This window comes from Nerophis ophidion, linkage group LG08, assembly GCF_033978795.1.
Source record: "Nerophis ophidion isolate RoL-2023_Sa linkage group LG08, RoL_Noph_v1.0, whole genome shotgun sequence".
Lineage (NCBI taxonomy): Eukaryota > Metazoa > Chordata > Actinopteri > Syngnathiformes > Syngnathidae > Nerophis > Nerophis ophidion.
The window spans coordinates 61,257,211-61,283,552 of NC_084618.1; the positions used below are offsets into that span (position 1 = coordinate 61,257,211).

Consider the following 26,342-nt stretch of genomic DNA (forward strand, 5'->3'; position numbering starts at 1 on the left):
CGGTACTTCGAGCTCATTGTCAAATTAGTGTACTGTTTTCATAATTATGGCCAATAATAGTAACTAGAAAATTTTGATGGGCCTGCAATCTGTCCTTGGACCTCTGGCCAGGGTCGTCAGAATCTGCCGTACCTAGAATATGGTGCAAAGTGTCTGAATCCATGAGTTTTAGATGTAACTGTACAAAATGAGCCCCCAGAGCTAGCCTAAAACAGTAGCATGTTTACATAAAAATGCTAACTCTTAGCATGTGTGCTAACAATAGCAGGATAACAGTCAGCATGTTTCATATACCAAGTTGTACCACTCAAAGGTGTATGGCTGCGGAAATAGAACAAAAAATTTGTAAAATTAGATGAAAAAGTTAGCATGCAAAAGTTAGCTTGCTAGCAAGCTATCTTTTGCATGCGAACAGTTAACAAGTCTCACATAACAGTGACGTGTGGTGAACTAAACACTAGGTGATCGAGGCATACATCCTTTTTTTTTTTCTTTTTACTTAAATTCATATGTGCAGCTCTAGTCATTGTTGATTTAGGATGCACATTAGACATACAGTGAACAAAAGGGAGTTATTCGCTTTCATAAAAACATTATCATAATGATATTATGATATGATAAATGGGTCCAAAAACTATTTGAAAAAGTTATTAAATATTTTTGGTCCCATTTGCTTTTAACAAAATAAATCAAGTATTGTGAGTGTATATTACCTTTCTGTATTTGTATCTGAAGCAGCAATAGCTATCCTCCATGAAAATGTACTTTGTATGATCGCATTCATTCTATCTTATAGTCCAGTTAAGAGAAGTAATTAATCTTGGATACAGCATATAATCCTCCATATTGGCAGACAAATTCGTTTAATTCAAATTAATTCCAAGAAATTAAAACATATTTTTGTATCTGACAAAAAAACACCCACAAACGCTGGCTTACTCTAATAAAAATGCCATGTTTGTTATAAATACAGTTAAAAAAAAAAAAAGAAAAGAAAAAAATGCTGGCTTCTGCTGGAGAGACCTGTGTCTGCTAGCTTGAGCCCCCCCACTTCTCCCAGTGTGGAGAGTCAGTGTACTGCTGAGGAATTGAACTGCAAGTTGACAATATATCGCCCCCTACCTTGAGGCAAAGGTACTTGCTGCCTAAAGACCTGCCTTTTCCGCGTGGCAATAAGCATGCGCCCCCTCGAATGCATGCATGCCCAATACCACTGTGTGTAGCCGGAGGCACCGCCTGTGTTTGCCTCACTTCTCATCTGCTGCATTTTTTTGATCAGGAAACATGGAATTTCCGCGATTTTGACCATGAAAATGATCAAAATATACAGGAACCACACCAAAATCACATAGAAAGCATTAACCAAAAGAGAAATATTAAAACTTATTTTATTACTTCGTTTTGGAACATCTTATGGTTAAGCCACCTGGTGGCAGGTGAGGCACTGCCTGACTTGCTTCCCCTGACAGAACGTCACTGCATATCAAATACTCTACTCTGGGTTAAACGGTTGCAAAACTAGTTCAAAAAGTTAACATGCTAACATTAGCATGCTATCAGTTAGCATGTCTCACATACCAAGTTATATGACTATAGGTCTTTAAGATTTCCGCCATCGGCGCGAACGAGACCTTGCCGACGGTATAACATATGTGGGGGTTCGTTGGCCGGTTCATCTCATTGTAAACATAAGAGAAACTATAAAAAAATATGAATAATAAAGTTTGAAGTATGAGCAATACTAATATGGGCTGCTTGCATTGCAAGGGCCTATTACCATGCAGTTGGCCCAAAATTACCAGCAGTTATAATTAATAGAATGAAAGACAACCAAAGAACTACTTATTGTGCGTTGTCTGCTCACAAGTTGCAGACATTGTCTGTGTATGTTTTATGCTTGAAAAGTATGTCCGTCTTAAACATTAATTTATATGCTAACACATTTACCCCTGCACGTTAAGAGCATTTGAGAGTGATCTATAGCGCTATTTTTTGATGCAAAATAAGAGATGATGAGCGATTATTATTATCACACCTCAACATGTCTAATATGTAAATGCTGCCTCTTTGCTGGGTCAGAATTGCAAATTAAAATTTGTTCTTAATTGTCTTACCCTGGATTAATACAGTTTAAATAAATACATGAATACATGTAAACTAGGAAGTGAATGTTTATATAATACATTACCCAGACGGCTTAGCGCTGTACAGAAAAAAACCTGAAGTAGGTCTAAGGTAAGTATCCTCCGTAGAACTGTTTCTAATGTTTGGCTTTAGCTTCATGAGATGTACTAACTGTTAGTAAACATCTCTGTTGCAAGAGATGTTTATATCAAAATATCAGCATTTGGCTATTTTCAAATGATATTAAGTTGTCATACTTGATGTTTTTTTTCAACCTTAGGTCGCAAAATGCTCGTGTGTTTTCAGAGTCTTTATAAAAAAACATGCACATTAATACGGATATTTCAATTGAACAAATTCCCACTATCCTCATTGTTTTAACTTTGAATGTTTTAGTTATTTACAGTTTCTACTGTTGGAAACTGGCCAAATGATTAGGTATTAGTGTCAAATGATACGCCATATGTTCCGAGAACCAGCATCCTCTGCAGTGGACATAGAGTATTTTGCATGAGTTGCAAATGTGTAACTCTGAACAAAATATTGTCATATCACCTGCAAATAGTATTGACTTTAAAACATTTGTAAACTGAACAATTTTGTTCTCAGTATTGATCCCTGGGGTACGCCACAAGATATACAAACCCCGTTTCCATATGAGTTGGGAAATTGTGTTAGATGTAAATATAAACGGAACACAATGATTTGCAAATCCTTTTCAGCCCATATTCAAATGAATGCACTAGAAAGACAAGATTTTCGATGTTCAAACTCATAAACTTAATTTTTTTTTTGGCAAATAATAATTAAGTTAGAATTTCATTGCTGCAACATGTGCCAAAGTAGTTGGGAAAGGGCATGTTCACCACTGTGTTACATCACCTTTTATTTTAACAACACTCAATAAACGTGTGGGAACTGAGGAAACTAATTGTTGAAGCTTTGAAAGTGGAATTCTTTCCCATTCTTGTTTTATGTAGAGCTTCGGTCGTTCAACAGTCCAGGGTCTCCGCTGTTGTATTTTACGCTTCATAATGTGCCACACATTTTCGATGGGAGACAGGTCTGGACTGCAGGCGGGCCAGGAAAGTACCCGCACTCTTTTTTTACGAAGCCACGTTGTTGTAACATGTGTTGAATGTGGCTTGGCATTGTTTTGCTGAAATAAGCATCGGCGTCCATGAAAAAGACGGCGCTTGGATGGCAGCATATGTTGTTCCAAAAGCTGTATGTACCTTTCAGCATTAATGGTGCCTTCACAGATGTGTAAGTTACCCCTGCCTTGAGCACTAATGCACCCCCATACCATCACAGATGCTGGCTATTGAACTTTGCGTCGATAACAGTCTGGATGGTTCGCTTCCCCTTTGGTCCGGATGACACGATGTCGAATATTTCCAAAAACAATTTGAAATGTGGACTCGTCAGACCACAGAACACTTTTCCACTTTGCATCAGTTCATCTTAGATGATCTCGGGCCCAGAAAAGCCGGCGGCGTTTCTGGATGTTGTTGATAAATCGTTTTCGCTTTGCATAGTAGAGCATTAACTTGCACTTACAGATGTAGCGACCAACTGTATTTAGTGACAGTGGTTTTCTGAAGTGTTCCTGAGCCCATGTGGTGATATCCTTTAGAGGTTGATGTCGGTTTTTGATACAGTGGGATCAAAGGTCAAGGTCATTCAATGTTGGTTTACGGCCATGGAGTGATTTCTCCAGATTCTGTGAACCTTTTGATGATATTATGGACCGTAAATGTTGAAATCCCTAAATATTTTGCAATTGCACTTTGAGAAACGTTGTTCATAAGCTGTTTGACTATTTGCTCACGCAGTTGTGGACAAAGGGGTGTACCTCCCCCCGTCCTTTCTTGTGAAAGACTGAGCATCTTTTGGGAAGCTGTTTTTATACCCAATCATGGGACCCACCTGTTCCCAATTAGCCTGCACACCTATGGGATGTTCCAAATAAGTGTTTGATGAGCATTCCTCAACTTTATCAGTATTTATTGCCACCTTTCCCAACTTTTTTGTCACGTGTAGCTAGCATCAAATTCTAAAGTTAATGATTATTTGCAAAAAAAAAATGTTTATCAATTTTAACATCAAATATGTTGTCTTTGTAGCATATTCAACTGAATATGGGTTGAAAACGATTTGCAAATCATTGTATTCCGTTTGTATTTACATCCAACACAGTTTCCCAATTAATATAGAAACGGGGTTTGTAGTTGAATATCTTTGCTTTAGGATGTTTTGCCGTGAGATTTGGCATGCACCACTCAAGGACTGACCAGCACGTGTGTCAAATTTGAGTAATGTTGGTTGAAAACCATGACCACCATCAACCAAAATGTATATAGACTTAGGAAATAATAAGTCACTGACCATTTGTCTATTGCTTATACGATAGCTCAAATATTCATGCTGGTGCTAACATGTGTTTGTGACCCAGCGCTCCATTCTAATGAAGAAGCAACTAAAGAAGCGTGCAGATTGTCAAATGGTGATCGCCAACCGGGACACTCGCCAAAAAAACCGCAAGCAAAAAGGCCGTTCGGATGAGATGGCGCTTCTGATCAACCAGTCCCTCAGCAACATCTCGCTAAGTGGTAAACATCACTTCACTCTCTTTGCAACATCCAATTACACAACACAGTCACATTTGTCTGTGAAGATCAGGTGGAACACGCCCACGTCAACCCGTTGGACGTTATCACGCTGGGTGAGTGCGATGAGATGGAAACCATGACGCCAGAGGAGATGCCCGACGTGCCTAAAAAGATCGACAGGGACGCTGAACAAGAGGAAGAGGAGGCGAAGAAGACGAAGAAGAGAGAGAAACTTAAACGTAAGCCTGGATAATGATGCTGGTCCACACACCTGGAGGATGCCTGGTGGGATACGTTGTGATCTCAACAAGTTGCATTAAGGAACATCACATGATATTTGTACAATTCAATAGGGCTGAAAAGAAGTAGGAAGAAGCAGAGTTTATTTATTCCAAGCCATTGTCCATTACTGATCATTTCTTCACTCCATAACTTGTACATTTTTGGGGGCTTTCATTTTTTTTCTTTTAAAGTTAGCTTACTTCTTGTGTAAAGAAGGAAAATGAATGACATTTGGTACAGTAATGCTGGCAGCAAATTCTCCAATAAAAACAATTCTCACATTTAAAAAAAACTATTTAAACATAGAAACATTTTAAAACGCATGCATACAAAGATGGGTAAAATTAGGCTAAAATATATATATATATCATAAGCTGTACACAATTTGCTTTACAGGTGACAAGGTAAATGAGTGTAATATTTAATAATACATCTCATTATTAATTAATTACAAAGGGATACAAGTTTAATTCTATGACACAGCTTGTACCTTGAGGAATTCCAGTGCTTGGCCCTCCCATAATAGCTAAATGTTAACATGCTTTTAAAAGGAAAAACTAACTCTTAGATTAAAAAAAAACATTGTACAAAAACAATGCATGAATGTAGTACTAACAACTACAAACGTTTTATGAAATAATGTAAAAATAATGTACAGTATTTATTTACTTTGGAGGGTGAGCTTCTGCGGTGTCTCCTTCCAGCTGCATTGCCGTCAAATACACCATCAGCAGTTTTTCCAATAATTCCATGGGTAAATATCCACCGTTTCGGTGTTAGTTTGGCAGGTGTTAAACTTACTCTGAGTATTGCTTCACCAAGTCAACTACACGATCATATTTTTTATGATTTATTTCTTTAATTCACTCAATATCATCTGCTTCTTCCTCTCAGGACACTCACATTCTTCCTTCCCATGGTTGGAAAAACAAAGTTATGTTGATCTCTATAGCTATAGGCTAATGCTAGCAAGTCATACACTGGATGTTTTGGTTGCATCGTACAGTGTTCACCGTGACATTTTCTACGCCAACTTGCGGTGGGGGCCTCGTAACACAAATTTTGTCTCACAACCTAAACAATAGCAATTAACCGAGAGACAGCTCGTATCCTAAAAACCCTGTAAGCTGGTGTACTTGTATGCTAAAGTACCACCAAAGTTTAAATTTGAGGCACACTTCCTGTTCCTTACATTAATGTGTATCGATTGGGAACGAGTACCAAATTGCAGAACTGTACCAAAAAAATCATATATTAACAATGTACTCTTAATTTTCAATTTAAAAAAAAATCTGTTTAGCTGTGGAGGAGAACGATGGACAGGAGGAGACAAAAGACAAGGAGAAAAAAGACCGAAAAATAAAAAGGAAGGACAACGAAAAAGACTGCAAGGAGGCTCAGAAGACAAACACAAGGACCAAACAAGAGCGCAAAAGTAAGTGCAACAGTGATTGTCATGATATATATGAGGGGTGTGGGAAAAAATCGATTCGAATACGTTGTGCGATTCAGAATCGATTCTAATTTGTTTAAAATCGATTTTTTTTTTAGATTTTTTTTTTTTTAATCAATCCAACAAACCACTACACAGCAATACCATAACAATGCAATCCAATTCCAAAACCAAAGCTGACCCAGCAACACTCAGAACTGCAATAAACGGATCAATTGAGAGGAGACACAAACACGACACAGAACAAACCAAAAGTAGTGAAACAAAAATGAATATTATCAACAACAGTATCAATATTTGTTATAATTTCAGCATAGCAGTGATTAAAAATCACTCACTGACATTATCATTAGACATTTATAAAAATAAAAAATAAATAAAAATAGTGTCACAGTGGCTTACACTTGCATCGCATCTCATAAGCTTCACAACACACTGTGTCCAATGTTTTCACAAATATAAAATAAGTCATATTTTTGGTTCGTTTAATAGTTAAAACAAATTTACATTATTGCAATCAGTTGATAAAACATTGTCCTTTACAATTATAAAAGCTTTTTAAAAAAAAATCTACTACTCTGCTAGCATGTCAGCAGACTGGGGTAGATCCTGCTGAAATCCTATGTATTGAATGAATATAGAATTGTTTTGAATCGGAAAAATATCGTTTTTGAATTAAAAAAAAATCGATATTATCGAATCGTGACCCCAAGACTAGATATTGACTCGAATCGTGGGACACCCAAAGATTCGCAGCCCTAATATAAATGTGTGTGTGTGTGTGGCATGTTCCAAATAAGTGTTTGATGAGCTTTGCTCAACTTTATCAGTATTTATTGCCAACTGTCCCAACTTCTTTGTCATGTGTTGCTGGCATCAAATTCTAAAGTTAATGATTATTTGCAAAAAAAATTCTTTATCAGTTTGAACATCAAATATGTTGTCTTTGTAGCATATTCAACTGAATATTGGTTGAAAATGAAAAAAAGACAGGTGTTCTTATCTGTTATAATGATTGTAAACGATGGGCAACATTTCAAAAAACCTAATGGCTGTGTTTGACTAATTTTGAGTGTATAATACACGTATACTGCTATACAAGCTGTACACTGACTACCCTAACGTACACCCTAATTTAATCTCCAAACTATTTTCTCTTGAGAATACTTCATTGAAAGTAATTGCTGAAGTCTGATGGTGTATGTTTCTGTATTAGAAAAGCACTTGCAGGACACTTCAGCGTCCAACTTGGGCTCAGAGAGGAAGTTGACCGGCCCCGAGGAAAACAGACATGAGGAAAGTGAGGACGAGGAGTCAGCGTCCTGCGACTCTTCTCCTAGGAAAAAAAATCTCGATACATGTGAGCACTCATTAATAATAGTTATTTTATTTCAGACCCGGGGAGATCCATATAACAGAAGAAAAAACATACTACGATAAAACACAAATAAAAGTAATCAATCAATCAACCAAAGTGCATTTATATAGCCCTTAATCACAAGTGTCTCAAAGGGCTGCACAAGCCACAACAACATCCTCGGCTCAGATCCCACATCAGTACAAGCAGAAATCATATAAATAAACATTTGCATTAAAAAAACAAAAAACAAAAAAAAACCTGACAATATTCAATGTCCAGCGTACAGGCTTACTCGCTAATGGTTCCACAGACTGGATGAAAATCTGACAGATTCGGGTTAGTCAGACCATCAATGACATTCTTGTAGCTGCCCTACACTTCAACCTGTACATGAGATGACGTAAAGTGGCAAAGCAGGTGGGGGCCCCAATGCTCACAAACATTTGCATCGCCGTGAAGCTCTTAGAAGCAGTCTCATGCTGTCATCGTAAGCCACAATGAGCTTCTTAACACTGGCCTGTTTAAAGCGACACCCCAGATGGGCAGTATATAGTGGTGTGCAATACGCTTTATAAAGTGTGATCTTCACACAGAAACTGAGCACATGCTGAACTTTCGACACCGCATGCTTGCTTGGACGTATAACTTCCGTCGCTATCTGTAAATACACTACATTGCCAAAAGTATTTGGCTACCTGCCTTGACTCACAAATGAACTAGAAGTGCCTTCCCATTCCTAACCCATAGGGTTCAATATGATGTCGGTCCACCTTTTGCAGCTATTACAGCTTCAACTCTTCTGGAAAGGCTGTTCACAAGGTTAAAGTGCCAATGATTGTCACACACACTCTACGTGCGGTGAAATTATCCTCTGCGTTTGACACATCCCCATAGGGGAGCAGTGAGCAGCAGCTGTGGCCGCGCCCGAGAATCCTTTTGGTGATTTAACCCTCAGTTCATACCCTTGATGCTGAGTGCCAAGCAGTGAGGTAATGGGTCCCATTTTTACAGTCTTTGGTATGACTCGGCCGGGGTTTGAACTCACGACTTACCGATCTCAGGGCGGTTGCGGAGTGTGTTTACAGGAATTTTTGACCATTCTTCCAAATGCGCATTAGTGAAGTCACACACTGATGTTGGTCGAGAAGGCCTGGCTCTCAGTCTCCGTTCTAATTCATCCCAAAGGTGTTCTATCGGGTTCGGGTCAGGACTCTGTGCAGGCCAGTCAAGTTCATCCTCACCAAACTCTGTCATCCATGTCTTTATGGACCTTGCTTTGTACACTGGTGCACAGTCATGGTAGAAGATTAAGGGGCCTGCACCAAACTGTTCCCACAAGGTTGGGAGCATGGAATTGTCCAAAATTTTTGGTATCCTGGAGCATTCACCTGTGGCCGTGCCAAGTGATTAAGACACCTGATTCTGATCATTTGGATGGGTGGCCAAATACTTTTGGCCATATAGTGTATATTTGTCATCAGACAGGTCATTTGTAATGATATGTCCCAGATATTTAATTTCCCTGCACACACTAAGTGCAGAACCAAATAGAGAGAAGTCAGGAAAGGCTTATTGTCTTTCGTCTCTACCTCTATCATGATCTTGCTCTTCTTAGCATTGTATATGATGTTAAAATCACTGTGTGCATATTTTCAGAAGCTGTTGAAGACCAGAACTATACAGGCTATAAATGACCAAATCATCTGTGTACATATGGTGACTGATGACTTAAGTCAACAATCATACAACCAGTACCAGATGCATTTAACATTAGAGACAAATTATTCATATGCGCATTAAAAAGGGAACGGTGACAAAATCCCGAGTTGGTGCACACCATTGCTCACAAGGAATGAATCTGATAACATATTTGGCCATCTTACTCTCATTGATGAGAAAACCAGGATTCTGTTTTCACGACCCACACCACTTTAGGACAATTTAAAACATAGCTTTTCATGATTAACTCTATCGTATGCTTTAGAACAGTGGTTCTTAACCTTGTTGGAAGTACCGAACCCCACCAGTTTCATATGTGCATTTACCAAACCATTCTTTAGTGAATTCTTTATTTATTTATTTTTTCAAATTCAAGACAAAGTTCTATGTTTTTTGTAACACTTTAGTATGGGGAACATATTCTAAGTCAGTGGTTCTCAACCTTTTTTCAGTGATGTACCCCCTGTGAACATTTTTTTGATTCAAGTACCCCCTAATCAGAACGAAGCATTTTTGGTTGAAAAAAAACAGATATAGAAGTAAAATACAGCACTATGTCATCAGTTTCTGATTTATTAAATTGTATAACAGTGCAAAGTATTGCTCATTTTTTAGTGGTCTTTCTTTAACTATTTGGGAAAAAAAGACATAAAAATAACTAAAAACTTGTTGAAAAATAAACAAGTGATTCAATTATAAATAAAGATTTCTACACATAGAAGTAATCATCAACTTAAAGTGCCCTCTTTGGGGATTGTAATAGAGATCCATCTGGATTCATGAACTTAATTCTAAACAATTCTTCACAAAAAAAGAAATCTTTTACATCAATATTTATGGAACATGTCCACCAAAAATCTGTCTGTCAACACTGAATATTGCATTGTTGTATTTTTTTTCACAGTTTATGAACTTACATTCATATTTTGTTGAAGTATTATTCAATAAATATATTTTCAAATGATTTTTTAATTGTTGCTATTTTTAGAATATTTCTAAAAAAAAAATCTCACATACCCCTTGGCATACCTTCCAGTACCCCAGGGGTATGCATACCCCCATTTGAGAACCACTGTTCTAAGCAACAAATACTTAATTTAGACAAATTTGGACACTGGGGGAACATATTCTAAATGATAAAGACTTAATTTAGAGTTATTTGGTTAGGGTCAGGGTTAGGGTTATAATAAGGCCATGGCATTAATAAGAACTTAATGACTAGTTAAGAGCCAATATGTTACTAATTTGCGTGTTAATAAGCAACTAAATAATGTTGAATATGTTCCCCGTACTAAAGTGTTACCATGTTTTTTTTTTTACTGGTGCACAAAATGAACGGTGCATGAACATCACCTTGTTCAAACAACAAAACCAACACAGTGCGTAAACTCACAACAAATTACACACCTGCAAATCAGTCAGCTGTTGTCGTATCCGTAATACGCTGATAGGGAGAAGTTTGTATTTACTCGATGAGTCGGGTGTGTTTTGACCTCCGCCGAACCCGAGGCTGACTCACTGAACCCCTAGGGTTCGATCGAACCCAGGTTAAGAACCACTGCTTTAGAAGCATCAATAAAGCATATAAACATTGTGGAATTCTGTCTGTTATATTTACCTAATATCTCTTTTAGAGCAAAAATACACAAGTAGGTGTCATGCTTATGTTTAAAACCAAATTGGTTGTCAGTGGTTAAAAGGAACTTCTCCAGTCTACTCGGTAGGACTGACTAACATTTTGGACAGGACACTTGCCAGGGCTATTATAATATTAAAATATGAACTTACATTCATATTTTGTTGAAGTATTAATCAATAAATATATTTATAAAGGATTTTGTAATTGTTATTTTTAGAATATCTAAAAAAAAATCTCACGTACCCCTTGGCATACCTTCCAGTACCCCCAGGGGTATGCGTACCCCCATTTGAGAACCACTGTTCTAAGTAACAAATACTTAATTTAGAGATATTTGGACACTGGGGGAACATATTCTAAGTGATAAAGACTTAATTTAGAGTTATTTGGTTAGGGATAGGGTCAGTGTTAAAGGGTTAGGGTTATAATAAGGCCATGCCGATTAATGCATTAATAAGAACTTAATGACTAGTTAAGAGCCAATATGTTACTAATTTGCGTGTTAATAAGCAACTAAATAATGTTGAATATGTTCCCCGTACTAAAGTGTTACCATGTTTTTTTTACTGGTGCACAAAATGAACGGTGCATGAACATCACCTTGTTCAAACAACAAAACCAACACAGTGCGTAAACTCACAACTAATTACACACCTGCAAATCAGTCAGCTGTTGTCGTATCCGTAATACGCCGATAGGGAAAAGTTTGTATTTACACGAGGAGTCGGGTGTGTTTTGACCTCCGCCGAACCCGAGGCTGACTCACCGAACCCCTAGGGTTCGATCGAACCCAGGTTAAGAACCACTGCTTTAGAAGCATCAATAAAGCATATAAACATTGGGGAATTCTGTCTGTTATATTTACCTAATATCTCTTTTGGAGCAAAAATACACAAGTAGGTGTCATGCTTATGTTTAAAACCAAATTGGTTGTCAGTGGTTAAAAGGAACTTCTCCAGTCTACTCGGTAGAACTGACTAACATTTTGGACAGGACACTTGCCAGGGCTATTGGCCTATTATTATCATTATAAATCTAGAAATATACTTATACCACACTGCAATGATTTTCACTGTAAATTCACAGCAAATTACTAGCTAAAATGCCTTGCCTTCACAGTAACATTGACAGTATTTTATTGTGAAATAAGAGTTAACTGCAGTGACAATGTCATTATACAGTGGAAAAAATACTGTTAAATCCTGTGGTAAATGTGTGTAAATATTTCGACAGCAAGGTGCCAAATAAGCGACGAAAGCAAAGACGAGGAGGTTCAGACGGACGTAAAAGAGCGAAAGAAGAAGAAAGGAGAGAAAAGCACACCGAGTTTAGCATCCCTCAACTCCAACTACAAGGAGGGCTCGTCTTCAGGCAGTGAATCCAACAACAGAGTGAGACGTCAAACCACTAAAATACATAAGCATCCAATTCCAATGGATGAAAGGAGCTTGGCTTTTGTGACTGCAGACTGCTTCCCCGATATCCCTGGAGGACCTCGAGAAGTTCGCCCTGCGTCCCGCCCCCAGAGACATGACCATCCAGTGTCGGGTCACCAGGGACAGGAGAGGCATGGAGAAGGGCATGTACCCCACCTACTACCTCCACATGGAGAAGGATGACGGCAAGAGGGTTGGTTCTTCAACAATGTGTTTGTATTGATATTGCATGCACAAGCTATTGATAACAAAAACAAGAGCTGCATCAAACATGTTGTCTGTATGCTCACATTGAACCATACATTTGTCATTACAGTTGTAGCGCACGGTCGTTTCACAACTAAAGTAACCAAAGTAGTTCAAAAGTTTGTATTTTTACACTATAACCACAATTATAAAACAACCACTGTTTTTCAAAACATATTTTAGCCTTTTTGTCCCTGGATGTCAGTGAAATAAGTTGTAGATGGCAATAAAAAGGATACCCTATTACTCCACCACTATTTTAAAATCAGCAGAATTCCTCCTCTGTGGAGACACGTTTCTTTCACTGGTGTGTGAGTGACAGAAAGAAAAGTTTGGTGAAAAATTGTTTGACACTTGACGTGTATAAATCTCAAGACCAAGGCTGTCAAACTCGTTTTTTGACACACAAAGTCTGTGTATATATATATATATATATATATATATATATATATATATATATATATATATGTGTGTGTTCAAACCCCGTTTCCATATGAGTTGGGAAAGTGTGTTAGATGTTTATGTAAAACGGAATACAATGATTTGCAAATCCTTTTCAACCCATATTCAATTGAATGCACTACAAAAACAAGATATTTGATGTTCAAACTCATAAACTTTATTTTATTTTTTTGCAAATAATAATTAACTTAGAATTTCATGGCTGCAACACGTGCCAAAGTAGTTGGGAAAGGACATGTTCACCACTGTGTTACATCACCTTTTTCTTTTAACAACACTCAATAAACGTTTGGGAACTGAGGAAACTAATTGTTGAAGCTTTGAAAGTGGAATTCTTTCCCATTCTTGTTTTGTGTAGAGCTCCAGTCGTTCAACAGTGCGGGGTGTCCGCTTTCGTATTTTATGCTTCATAATGCGCCACACATTTTCGATGGGAGACAGGTCTGGACTTTGCAGACGGGCTGGAAAGTACCCTCACTCTTTTTTTACGAAGCCACATTGTTGTAACACTTGTCTTGCTGAAATAATGTTGCTTGGATGACAAAACCTGTATGGACTTTTCTGCATTAATGGTGCCTCCACAGATGTGTAAGTTACCCATGCCTTGGGCACTAATACACCCCCATACCATCACAGATGCTGGCTTTTGAACTTTTCCCCTAAAACAATCCAAATGGTTATTTTACTCTTTGTTCTGGAGGACACCACGTCCTCTGTTTCCAAATATAATTTGAAATGTGGACTTGTCAGACCACAGAACACCTTTCCACTTTGCATCAGTCCATCTTAGGTGAGCTCGGGCCCAGCCAAGCCGTCGGCTTTTCAGGATATTGTTGATAAATGGCTTTGGCTTTGCATAGTAGAGTTTTAACTTGCACTTACAGATGTAGCGACCAACTGTAGTTATTGACAGTGGTTTTATGAAGTGTTCATGAGCCCATGTGGTGATATCCTCTACACACTGATGTCGGTTTTTGATGCAGTATCGCCTGAGGGATCAAAAGTCCGTAATATCATTGCTTACGTGCAGTGATTTCTCCAGATTATCTGAACTTTTTAATAATTTTACGGACCGTAAATGGTAAAATCTCTAAATTCCTTGCAATAGCTCATTGAGAAATGTTTTGAAACTGTTTGACAATTTGCTTACAAAGTGGTGACCCTCGCCCCATCCTTGTTTGTGAATTACTTAGCATTTCATGGAAACTGTTTTTATACCCAATCATGGCACCCACCTGTTCCCAATTAGCCTGCACACCTGTGGGATGTTCCATATAAGTGTTTGATGAGCATTCCTCAACTTTATCAGTATTTATTGCCACCTTTACAAACTTCTTTGTCACGTGTTGTTGGCATCAAATTCTAAAGTTACTGATTATTTGAAAAAAAAAATGTTTATCAGTTTGAACATCAAATATGTTGTCTTTGTAGCATATTCAACTGAATATGGGTTGAAAATGATTTGTAAATAATTGTATTCCGTTTATATTTACAACTAACACAATTTCCCAACTCATATGGAAACGGCATTTGTGCATATATATATATATATATATATATATATATATATATATATATATATATATATATATATATATATATATATATATATATATATATATATATATATATATATAGGTAAGCAAGCTGTGAAAATCTGCTGTGCAGTATGTGTGCTTTGGTCGTATTTTTAGGAACAAAAATACAAAACCTCACAATGTCTGATTGAATGCTAAAAACTTTATTACAGACCGCCTTAAAAAATTGAATTGTAAATTTTTTTTACAGAATGAGACACCCAGAATTTACATGAAAATAAAGAATGTGGGATTTACAATATTAACTATGAATGATAAAACACTGAATTTTAACAATATATAAACGTCACACCCCCTTTCGATCAACATATTTTACAATCAAGCGAAATGCAACAAAAATGCAACAAACACAGCGAAATATGAATGCGAAGGGTAAAAAAAACCAAAAACACCTACAATCTGATACATCTGATATATCGCTAAGCTTTAGAACTTTGTTGTAAATATCTCGTTCCGCATCTGTCCCTGAGACATTTCAGGCTGACACTCTGTGCAAACACACTGTGGAGACCAACTCCGCCTACACTGCTTGGTGCCTCGTCTGAGCTGCTGTGACCTAGATTACCAAAGTAACTAATATATCATGCAAAAGCACAGATTCCAACCATTGAATTACTCTGTATAGTTCAAGACTTTCTGTAATTGGAAAAAATCACTGCACATCATAATGGCAGCAACAGTTTCCATCTTAAAGATCTAAAAAAAAAATGTTGGGGAATGTCTGGCAGGCCACGTTGAAAAGCTTAACGGGCTGCACGCGACCCCTATGCCTAAATTTTGCCCAGGTCTGCGGTAATGGCTGCCTTCAGAGGGCCGTTTTTTTGAAAATAATTTAAATTCTGCATGCGGGTATTAATTACCTGTGATTAATCATGATTAATCAAAATTCAAGTGTGATGCATCTGATTTAAAAAATATATATCATTTGACAGCACTAATATATGTATAATCACCTCATGATATCATTACACAATTGTTGATGCATTTGATTATTCGATTTTTTTTATACATAAATTGACGGATAACTTGTTTAGAAACCATAAGAAAAGGTGACAATCGGATATTTAACTATTTATTTTTATATTTCCAAAAATATGTTTGCAAGCAAGTGTGTAACAGTATATTTTGCATGATCAGATAATATTGAAGTCTAAAAGATATGTAATTTTTCTGTCAAAACGGAAAGAACGAATGCACTTAGTAAAAAAAATGAATAAATAAATACCAAAAAATGAAGTATTTTACTGACAAACATTTTTTCCAGGCTTTCGCGGGCCACATAAAATGAATTGGCAGGCCAGATCTGGCCTCTGGGCCTCGAGTTTGACACCTGTGTTCTGGACCGTGATTATGAAGCGACCTGTTTTTTGGGGGGGATTCAATACTGTCTTATATTTGGATCAAAGCATTAGAGTTGGGATTTATGGCTCTTTGAAGGGAGCCAGATCTTGAGGAGCCATTCCTTTCAAAGAGCCATTCAAAAGAAGGGCTCGTTATATAGCATTTTTCACACAGCATATATTTTGTTGTCAAGGAAACAATCACTGGTAGCGGTTACAAGCTAAGCTGTAGATCAGAATAGTTAACATTTACACCAATATCACTCTGTTGGTAGGAATTATCTGAAATATTGAATATAATCTTAGTTTTGTTTTGTTAGTTTTGTTGTTTTTATTGTAAACATTCCATAAGGTGGCGCCATATACTCATGCTTAAACAGTGACATCAATATTTAGATTTTTTTATTTTAAAAATTGTAGCAAAACAACATTTTCACAATACAGAACATGAATAATAACTAAAGATTAAATGTATATAACAATTGTAAATACAACTAGAATAAAAAGTAGGAAATAATAAAAAATGGAAATAATATTGTACTATCCTACCTGCTGTGTGTAAACAACTTTGCATGTCAGAAGACTGAACTCGAAAAGTGAATCCAAATTAAAAAAAATAATAATAATAATATATTTTTCTGACTTATTGTCTAGTCTAGTCGCTAGTCATGAGGCAGTTACAATTTTTTGACACTGTAAATGATTTCAAAAGACCCGTTCAAAAGACTGGATTTGTTCCCTAATATCTCAAAGCGGTTCTGACAGTGTCAATCAAAGGCAGCATTTTTGATATAGCTCTTATATTGGATAATATTGTGCTGTTTTTGGCCTATTTCCGCGAACGTTAGCATCACTTTCTGTCTGTTTAACGTCTTTCCAACATTTAGGTGTTTCTTATGGCGGGCAGGAAAAGGAAAAAGAGTAAAACATCCAACTATCTCATTTCAACCGACCCGACAAATCTGTCCCGAGACACCAGCTGCTACATTGGAAAGCTAAGGTGGGGTTTTTGTTTTTAAATTTTATTCAATATGTTTATTTTTGTGGTTGTGTTGAAGAACTGTGCTACCTCATACTGACAGATATTTTTTATGAAATGTTAATATTGATCAGTTCACTAAATAGAATATGCTGTTATAATTTTTGTATTGGATGTCATTAGTTATTATTTTCTTAACCAGTGACGTGCGGTGAACTAAACACCAGGTGAGGCATGCATACTTTTTTTTTCTTCTTTTTTTTTTTAAACTTAAATTCATATGTGTAGCTCTAGTCATTGTTGATTTAGGATGCACATTAGAGTAACAGGAAAAAAAAGGAGTTATTCACTTTCATAAAATCGTTATCATAATGATATTATGGTATATAAATGATTCCAAAAAGTATTTAATAAAGTTATTAAATACTTTTTGGTCCCATTTGCTTTAAACAAAATAAATCAAGTATTGTGAGTGTATCTTACCTTTCTGCATTTGTATTTGAAGCCGCAATAACTATCCTCCATGAAAACATACTTTGTATGATCGCATTCATTTTGTCTTATAGTCCAGTTTAGAGAAGTATTTGATCTTGGATACAGTATATAATCCTCCATATTGGCTGACACATTCATTTAATTAAATTTAATTCCAAAAAATTGAACAATATTTTTGCATCTGAAAAAAAACACCCACAAACGCTGGCTTACTCTAATAAAAATGCCATGTTTGTTATAAATACAGTTAAAACAAGAAAAAAGGCTTGCTTTGCTGGAGAGACCTGTGTCTGCTAGCTGGAGCCCCCCCACTTCTCCCAGTGTGGCGAGTCAGAGTACTGCTGAGGCATTGAACTGCAAGTTGACAATGTATCGCCCCCTACCTTGAGGCAGAGGTACTTGCTGCCTCAAGACCTGTCTTTTCAATGTGGCAACAAGCATGCGCCCCCTCGCACGCACACGTCCAATACACACTGTGTGTAGCCGTGGCGGCACCGCCTGTGTCTGCCTCACTTCTCGTATGCTGCGTTGTTTTGATCAGGAAACATGGAATTTCCGCAATTTTGACCATGGAAATTATCAAAATATACAGGAACCACACCAAAATCACAAAGAAAGCATAAACCAAAAGAGAAATATTAAAACTTATTTTATTGTATTACTTTTTTTTGGAACATCTCATGGTTAAGCCACCTGGTGGCAGGTGAGGCACTGCCTCACTTACCTCCCCTGACAGCACGTCACTATTCTTAACCATAGGGCCCGTTGTTGGGCCGCCACTCAGTTGTAATACACATTCCCACCACTTGTGTCAGTAATGTCAATATCAAACATACTGAAGAAGTCTGGAGCTAAAGTATTTTAAGCGCAAAAATTATGACTATAGTGGTGAAACCATTTTCATGTGCACTTTATTTTATTGATAGTTTATTTAAGAAACATAAATATTATAAACATTTATTAATAATTTAGTTATTTTATCGCTGTGTAATTGTATGTAAATTTGTTTTTAGTCAGTTTTTATGAGTCCCTTCTTTTGTCGTACATTTGATTCATTTTTAGTTTGTAATCAGCCTGACCTAAGCCTTGACAATAATATTTGTAATTAAAACATGCTTTCAAATTATTTGACAGGTTTATCCTGTAAGTAGGTTAGATATAATTGCTGAACATGATTAAAATCAAGAGTGAGATTACTAATTTAGTGTTAATATTTGAGCAGCCCCAGACCTCTCTGCAGTTAAAAAGATGCGCCCCAGGGCTGTGAATTTTTGGGCACCACATTTTTCGATTCGATTCTTGGGGGTAACGATTCGATTCAGAATCAATTCTCAATTCAAAACAATTCTTGTTTCTAAACAATATTTTTTTAAGTATATTATTGGGTGCCAGTTCTATCATTAACTATATTCCTCCCTAAAATAGCTAAACAGCTCTAAAAAAATGTGTAAATTCGTTAAAAGAAATCTGGTTTTGTTTAATAAAATTCTACCCTAACATTTAATAAATTAAAATATCAATAAAGCAACAAGAGAAATATCCCGCAGTTCTCTTTTCTGAAGTAAATCTGTACAATAGATATGATCATCTACATCAACAATAAGATTTTTGTGTTTTGAATAGATTCAGAATCGTTACAAATAAGAATTGCGATTAATGGTGAAAATGTTTAAGAACCCCTGATTTATGGTACAGAAATTATATGTTTCAGGTCCAATGTCTTGGGGACAAAGTTCACCGTTTACGACGGTGGGGAAAACCCTGAGAAAAAGCCTTTCATCAAAGAGTGTGAATTTGTGCGACAGGAACTGGCAGCCATTTGTTACGTGAGTCTATGCATATTCATTCATTCACAAGCGATGTGTAGCTTCAAACTCCCATTTCGTTTTTTTGCCAAACATTTCAAATAAATCTCAGGTTTCCAAAAATATTAGTCGAAATCTTGCCGTGATGCTGGAATTTTAAAAGTTTCTAAGTAAGCCCTAGTAGGAAAACGCCAATTCGTGTGTAGCTTTATCGCTAATAAGCTGTGTTTGCCCACAAAGAACAAATAATAACTGTTTTCACTTACTGTACTATATGTATATAAAAATGTCTATATATGTATATAAATATTTTAAAATATATAATCCCCTGAAGACCAGAGAAACCTGCGAAACACGCTTGTAGGGATAAAATAGCCTCTGTGTTTTTTTCCTGACCTAACGTGTGTGTATATATATATATATATATATATATATATATATATATATATATATATATATATATATATATATATATATATATATATATATATACACACACACACACATATATATATATATATATATATATATATATATATATATATATATATATATATATACACATACACACACTCACACATATACAGTGGGGCAAAAAAGTATTTAGTCAACCACCAATTGTGCAAGTTCTCCAACTTAAAATCATGACAGAGGTCTGTAATTTTCATCATAGGTACACTTCAACTGAGGTGGCGACTTGTCCAGGGTGTACCCCGCCTTCCGCCAAAAGGGAATAAGCGGTAGAGACAGAATGTGAAAAAAAAACAGGAATTCACATGGCAGGAATTTTAAAGAATTTATTAGTAAATTATGGTGGAAAATAAGTATTTGGTCAACCTTTCAAAGCTCTTACTGATGGAAGGAAGTTTTGACTCACAATCTCACGATACATGGCCCCATTCATTCTTTCTTTAACACGGATCAATCGTCTTGTCCCCTTAGCAGAAAAACAGCCCCAAAGCATGATGTTTCCATCCCCGTGCTTCACAGTAGGTATGGTGTTCTTGGGATGCAACTCAGTATTCTTCTTCCTCCAAACACGACGAGTTGAGTTTATACCAAAAAGTTCTATTTTGGTTTAATCTGACCACATGACATTCTCCCAATCCTCTGCTCTATCATCCATGTATCCATTTTGGTATAAACTCAACTCGTCGTGTTTGGAGGAAGAAGAATACTGAGTTGCATCCCAAGAACACCACACCTACTGTGAAGCATGGGGGTGGAAACATCATGCTTTGGGGCTGTTTTTCTGCTAATGGGACAGGACGATTGATCCGTGTTAAGGAAAAAATGAATGGGGCCATGTATCGTGAGATTTTGAGCCAAAACCTCCTTCCATCAGTGAGAGCTTTGAATGGTTGACCAAATACTTATTTTCCAGCATAATTTACAAATAACTTATTTAAAATTCCTACAATGTGAAATCCCGTTTTTTTCCACATTCTGTCTCCCACAGTTAAGATGTGTACCTATGATGAAAAGTACAGACCTCTGTCATCATTTTAAGTGGGAGAACTTGCATAATCGGTGGCTGACTGTTCAGTTTTTTCCGTACTGGCCCTCTGAATAGGGGTCGTCACTCAGCATGAAAGGAATTACTCGCTGTGCACTTTTTGCTTGTTTTATTTAGTACTATTGCAGCAACAGTAGCAGCAGCAATAGCAGCAGTAGCAGTAGCAGTATCAGCAGGTAATAACCTAAAAGTAAACATGAACACAACAAAATGTATCCATCTTGAATCATCATAATGTAAATAATAGCCATGAATTAATCAACTGAACCATATTGTTGTCAACCACGATATGACCATATTATTAATCACTGTGATTTTATCCTAACTTATTAAAATGTAATGCTAAAATTAATATCATCATTAATTTATGTCATATAACGTTTTAAATGTGATCAGAATTATTTATAATGTCCCCATGATTCATGGACAAGCATACTAAAAAAAACATAAAACATAGGCGCTATGTTTGAGCCACACATTACACATATAAACAGAACTACATTAAAGAACTACAAATCCCATCAGCCAAACTAGAAAGTAAAGTGCCGGTATTTTCAAACTAAAACCATGCCGAAGAATAAACCTTCGAACACTCAAATTCAACCGGACACACACAACGTGACAACACTCTAATACAACAGATTTCAATCCGCACATTACTGTGGTTGTACCCTTTTAACTTAATAATTTTGCCGATATCGTTCAAAAGCTAAAACAGTGAGTGTTTGCTCTGGCTGTCAAACAACCAGCCACCCGCACAACAAGCGCCGCGGACTTAGCGAACACACAACAAACAAAAAAGCAAGGAAGCTGGTAAGCATGGAATTTAAACAATAGATCAGCTGATCTAACCAAGAAAAGTGGACATAAAAATGATCTTACCAGTGGGGTATGCCGGTGACGAAGCACGCTTTTTTTTACCAAACGAACAATGACGCCATTTTTTAAGATACCCAAGTAGTCACCCGACAGTGGTAGCCACGCCCATCTTAAAATTCCCAAGCAAGCCCGCCATAAATACATGTACACATAACAAATACCGTATTTCCTTGAATTGCCACCAGGGCTCTAATTAATTTAAAACCTCTTCTCACTCCTGCGCTTACCAAAGGCATGCGGTAAAAGTAAGCATGCGCTAATTATTTTGAAACCTCTTCTCACTCCGGCACTTACCAAAGGTATGCAGTAAAAATTTGAGTATGATGTAAGCTTGGACCTTAAATCCTACTGAATAACTCTTAATCGTTTTCCCTTTATGCGATTTCAAATTACCGGTATTGAAATCAGCCTCCTCCATTTTGAAAATGATGACAGGGGAAGTGTCCCTCGTGACGTCACAATTTCGACCAGGCGGTAATACTAAGCATGCGCTAATTATTTTGCGAAGCGAGTTTGACCCGGCAGTAATTCAAGGCAGCCGCATACTATATGCCCTGCGGCAATTCAAGGAAATACGGTACACATAGTAAATCCAACACTGACTAAATACTTTTTTGCCCCACTGTATATATATATACACACACAAACACACACACACACACACACACACACACACACACACACACACACACACACACACACACACACATATACACACAAATATACATATGTATATACACGTATATACATTCACATATGTACACATACATACATATATACATATATGGAAACGGGGTTTGTATATACGCATATATGTACATATATACATACATATATATATACACTCACACATACATAGACACACACATGCAACACGCCCACTCATATTGCACACTGTTTTATTTTTTGCACAGGCTGTCTAACACGTGGTATTTGGATCTTATTAAAATCAAGCTCCAAGACTTTGGGTAAACCGTCTCCAAGTTTTGAACAACTACAATATGTATACATTTAGTACAACATTTAAAAAAGCACATTCTCACAATAAAATTGCATTAGTGTCAATATATTGAGGTGTTTTTTGTAAAGTTCATTTAAATTATTATGATCAGTCATAGACAGACAACATTCACACTCACATTCACACCGCCCGATTGTAGCTGAGATAGGTGCCAGCGCCCCCCGCGACCCCAAAAGGGAATAAGCAGTAGAAAATGGATGGATGGATGATTAGTCATAATTAATCACAATTTAAAAGTGTCATTAATCTGATTGAAAATGTCATTTGACAGCACTAATTATATTATTAGTAGTGTACTAATGATCATTTTCAGTATTGTAATATTGATGTTTACTTCACTTTTTAACAGATACAGTTAAAATATTTGTATATATACTGCATATGTTGCTATGTTTTTTTTTTAAAAGCCTTTTTATAGATATATGCCTACTAGTTCTAGATATTAGGCTGTACTAGTTTTTTTTTATTATCTCTGTATTATTTTAATTTTTTTAAGTTTTTTTTTTTTTTTTAATTATTGTATTTATTTATTTTTAATATACTCGCACTTTGAGGTTGTTTGCTCAATGTAAAGTGCTTTTTACATCCATCCATCCATCCATTTTCTACCGCTTGTTCCCTTTTGGGGTTGCGGGGGGCGCTGGCGCCTATCTCAACTACAATCGGGCGGAAGGCGGGGTACACCCTGGACAAGTCGCCACCTCATCGCAGGGCCAACACAGATAGACAGACAACATTCACACTCACATTCACACACTAGGGCCAATTTAGTGTTGCCAATCAACCTATCCCCAGGTGCATGTCTTTGGAAGTGGGAGGAAGCCGGAGTACCCGGAGGGAACCCACGCATTCACGGGGAGAACATGCAAACTCCACACAGAAAGATCCCGAGCCTGGATTTGAACCCAGGACTGCAGGACCTTCGTATTGTGAGGCAGACGCACTAACCCCTCTGCCACCGTGAAGCCGTGCTTTTTACAAATAAAATGTATTATTATTATTATTATTGTTATTATTATTATTGTTATTATTATTATTATTATTATTATTGTTATTATTATTATTATTATTATTATTATTATTGTTGTTGTTGTTGTTGTCTCCTTCTGTCTTGTCCCCCACAATTATTATTTTGAAATTATTTCTAACCCCTCTAGAGCCGGTCTGGTTGTGCCAAATATTAGAATTGTCCAAACATTTAATAAAGTTAATCATAAATCGTGCAACAGGTTTGTTTTATTTCATATATACAGTACAGGCCAAAAGTTTGGACACACCTTCTCATACATTGTAGATTGTCACTGAAGGCATAAAAAAGACGAATGAACACATGTGGAGTTATGTACTAAAGGTGAAATAACTGAAAACTTACCTTATATTCTCGTTTCTTCAAAATAGCCACCCTTTGCTCTGATTACTGCTTTGCACACTATGGGCATTCTCTAAATGAGCTTCAAGAGGTAGTCACCTGAAATGGTTTTCATTTCACAGGTGTCATAGTTTTGATGCCTTCAGTGACAATCCATCCCATCCATCCATTTCCTACCACCCTTTCCCTTCGGAGTTGCGGGGGGCACTGGAGCCTATCTCAGCTACAATGGGGCGGAAGGCGGGGTACACCCTGGACAAGTCGCCACCTAATCTAAAATGTAAATACTCATGAAAATAAAGAAAACGCATTGAAATGAGAAAGTGTGTCCAAACCTTAGGCCTGTACTGTACATTATTTTAATATTTTTTTAAATGTTCTCATTTTATTTGTTTATTTTTATCTATTAATTTTATGTATTTATTCATCTGCTGCTTTAATGTCTTTAATGTCCTCTGTGTTCGCTGATGTTTCCCTCTTACATACATGTAAGAGGGATGTGTTCTATGGCTATGAGTTGTTTTTTTCCCTTGGTTTCAGTCTGCACCCCCTCTCCAGGGCCCAGGCTAAGACCGATTTTTTTATTTTATTTTAATCTTCTTTTTTCTCTCTCTCATTCCCCCACCCTTGTTTACCTGTATCTCATCTTTTTTGTAAGGGGCGCTGGAAGCCGGCAGACCCCTCAGCGATCCTGTTCTGTCTCACTGTAACGGTTGTCTGATCTTAAATGGGATTGTGCTGAAAATTTTAATTTTCCTGAAGGAACTCTCCTGACGGAATAAATAAAGTACTATCTAATCTCTATCTAATCTAATCTAATCTAATCATTTGTGAAGTAAATGTGTACAGCAGATATGTGTAATACCTCTACTATTAGTAATTATTATATTGTCTAATTCCAGGAGACAAACGTTTTGGGATTTCGGGGTCCTAGGAAAATGACAGTAGTCATCCCTGGCATGCTGGAGACGGACGAAAGAGTGTCCATTCGGCCCAAAAATGTGAGTGTGAGGGCAAGGAGATGTAATGATGGAACAATGCGACTAAAGTGGAAAGTCTTTCAGGAACACGAAACGCTGCTTGTGCGCCACGCCAACAACAACACAGACAAACTGGTGACCCTGGTCAACAAATCCCCGAGCTGGAACGAACAGACTCAGTCGTACGTGCTCAACTTCCATGGGCGCGTCACTCAGGCGTCTGTTAAAAACTTCCAGATCATCCACCCGGAAAATGGTGACTTTTATGTTTAAAGCCAGAGCCAGTTTGCAATAAAGTGTGTGCGTGTGTGTGCGTGACGTATTGTCTTTTCCAGACGACTACATCGTGATGCAGTTTGGACGCGTGTCCGAGGATGTCTTCTCCATGGATTACAGCTTCCCCATGTGTGCCCTTCAGGCGTTTGCCATCACGCTCTCGTCCTTTGACGGCAAACTGGCCTGCGAGTGACCTTTAAGTGCTTACGCTACATCCTGCATCTACACCCATAGCTTATTTTGACCGCTACAAACCTCAAATAAAGGATGTAGGAATCAACTCTTGTTCTTCATGTCTAATTTCATATCGTTTGTACAATTTACATGACCGGCGGAACATTTTAATAATGACATTTGAAACTTTTGGAAGGGGTGTACTGTAGGGTTAAAACCCCCCAAGGCCACTTTTTAGGTACAACCTGCACAATGTACAATTTTGCCTTTTTGACCCTTGTGCAAACTTATAATTTAATATCCACACTTACTCTTAGGATACAAAAGGGACCCACTCGTAAAAGCATCATAGGTCAGCAATAAAATCTTTTTTCTTTTCAGATCTATTGATATAAAGTTTTACCTTTTTTTTATGGGTTTCTTTTTGTTTTATGGCTCCTCTTGTCAAAAATAACAGCAGTTTTTTAATGATGAGAAAATACTAAATATTCAACACTTCAGAACATTTGTTTCAGAGTGGAATATCTGCTGTTAGGTAATTACAGCCTTAAATACATTTAAAAAATCACGAGAACAT

General features: G+C 36.9%; 1 protein-coding gene across 3 annotated transcripts in view; it reads left to right on the forward strand.

The window, feature by feature from the left end:
- Positions 1–25,871, forward strand: part of si:dkey-220f10.4 (tubby protein homolog) — a 27,260-nt gene extending 1,389 nt beyond the window's left edge. The window contains exons 3-13 of one of the 3 annotated variants that reach the window (XM_061909226.1): positions 4,580–4,736; positions 4,784–4,975; positions 6,319–6,453; positions 7,688–7,831; positions 12,423–12,580; positions 12,657–12,818; positions 17,159–17,271; positions 19,457–19,571; positions 25,238–25,336; positions 25,400–25,571; positions 25,651–25,871. In XM_061909226.1, coding sequence (XP_061765210.1) covers positions 4,580–4,736; positions 4,784–4,975; positions 6,319–6,453; positions 7,688–7,831; positions 12,423–12,580; positions 12,657–12,818; positions 17,159–17,271; positions 19,457–19,571; positions 25,238–25,336; positions 25,400–25,571; positions 25,651–25,784 — 1,581 coding nt within the window. In that variant the 3' untranslated portion in view covers positions 25,785–25,871. Of the gene's footprint in view, positions 1–4,579; positions 4,737–4,783; positions 4,976–6,318; positions 6,454–7,687; positions 7,832–12,422; positions 12,581–12,656; positions 12,819–17,158; positions 17,272–19,456; positions 19,572–25,237; positions 25,337–25,399; positions 25,572–25,650 lie in introns of those variants that run through there. The other 2 variants (XM_061909227.1, XM_061909228.1) reach the window with 2 other exon arrangements.
- The last annotated feature ends 471 nt before the right edge of the window (positions 25,872–26,342 follow it).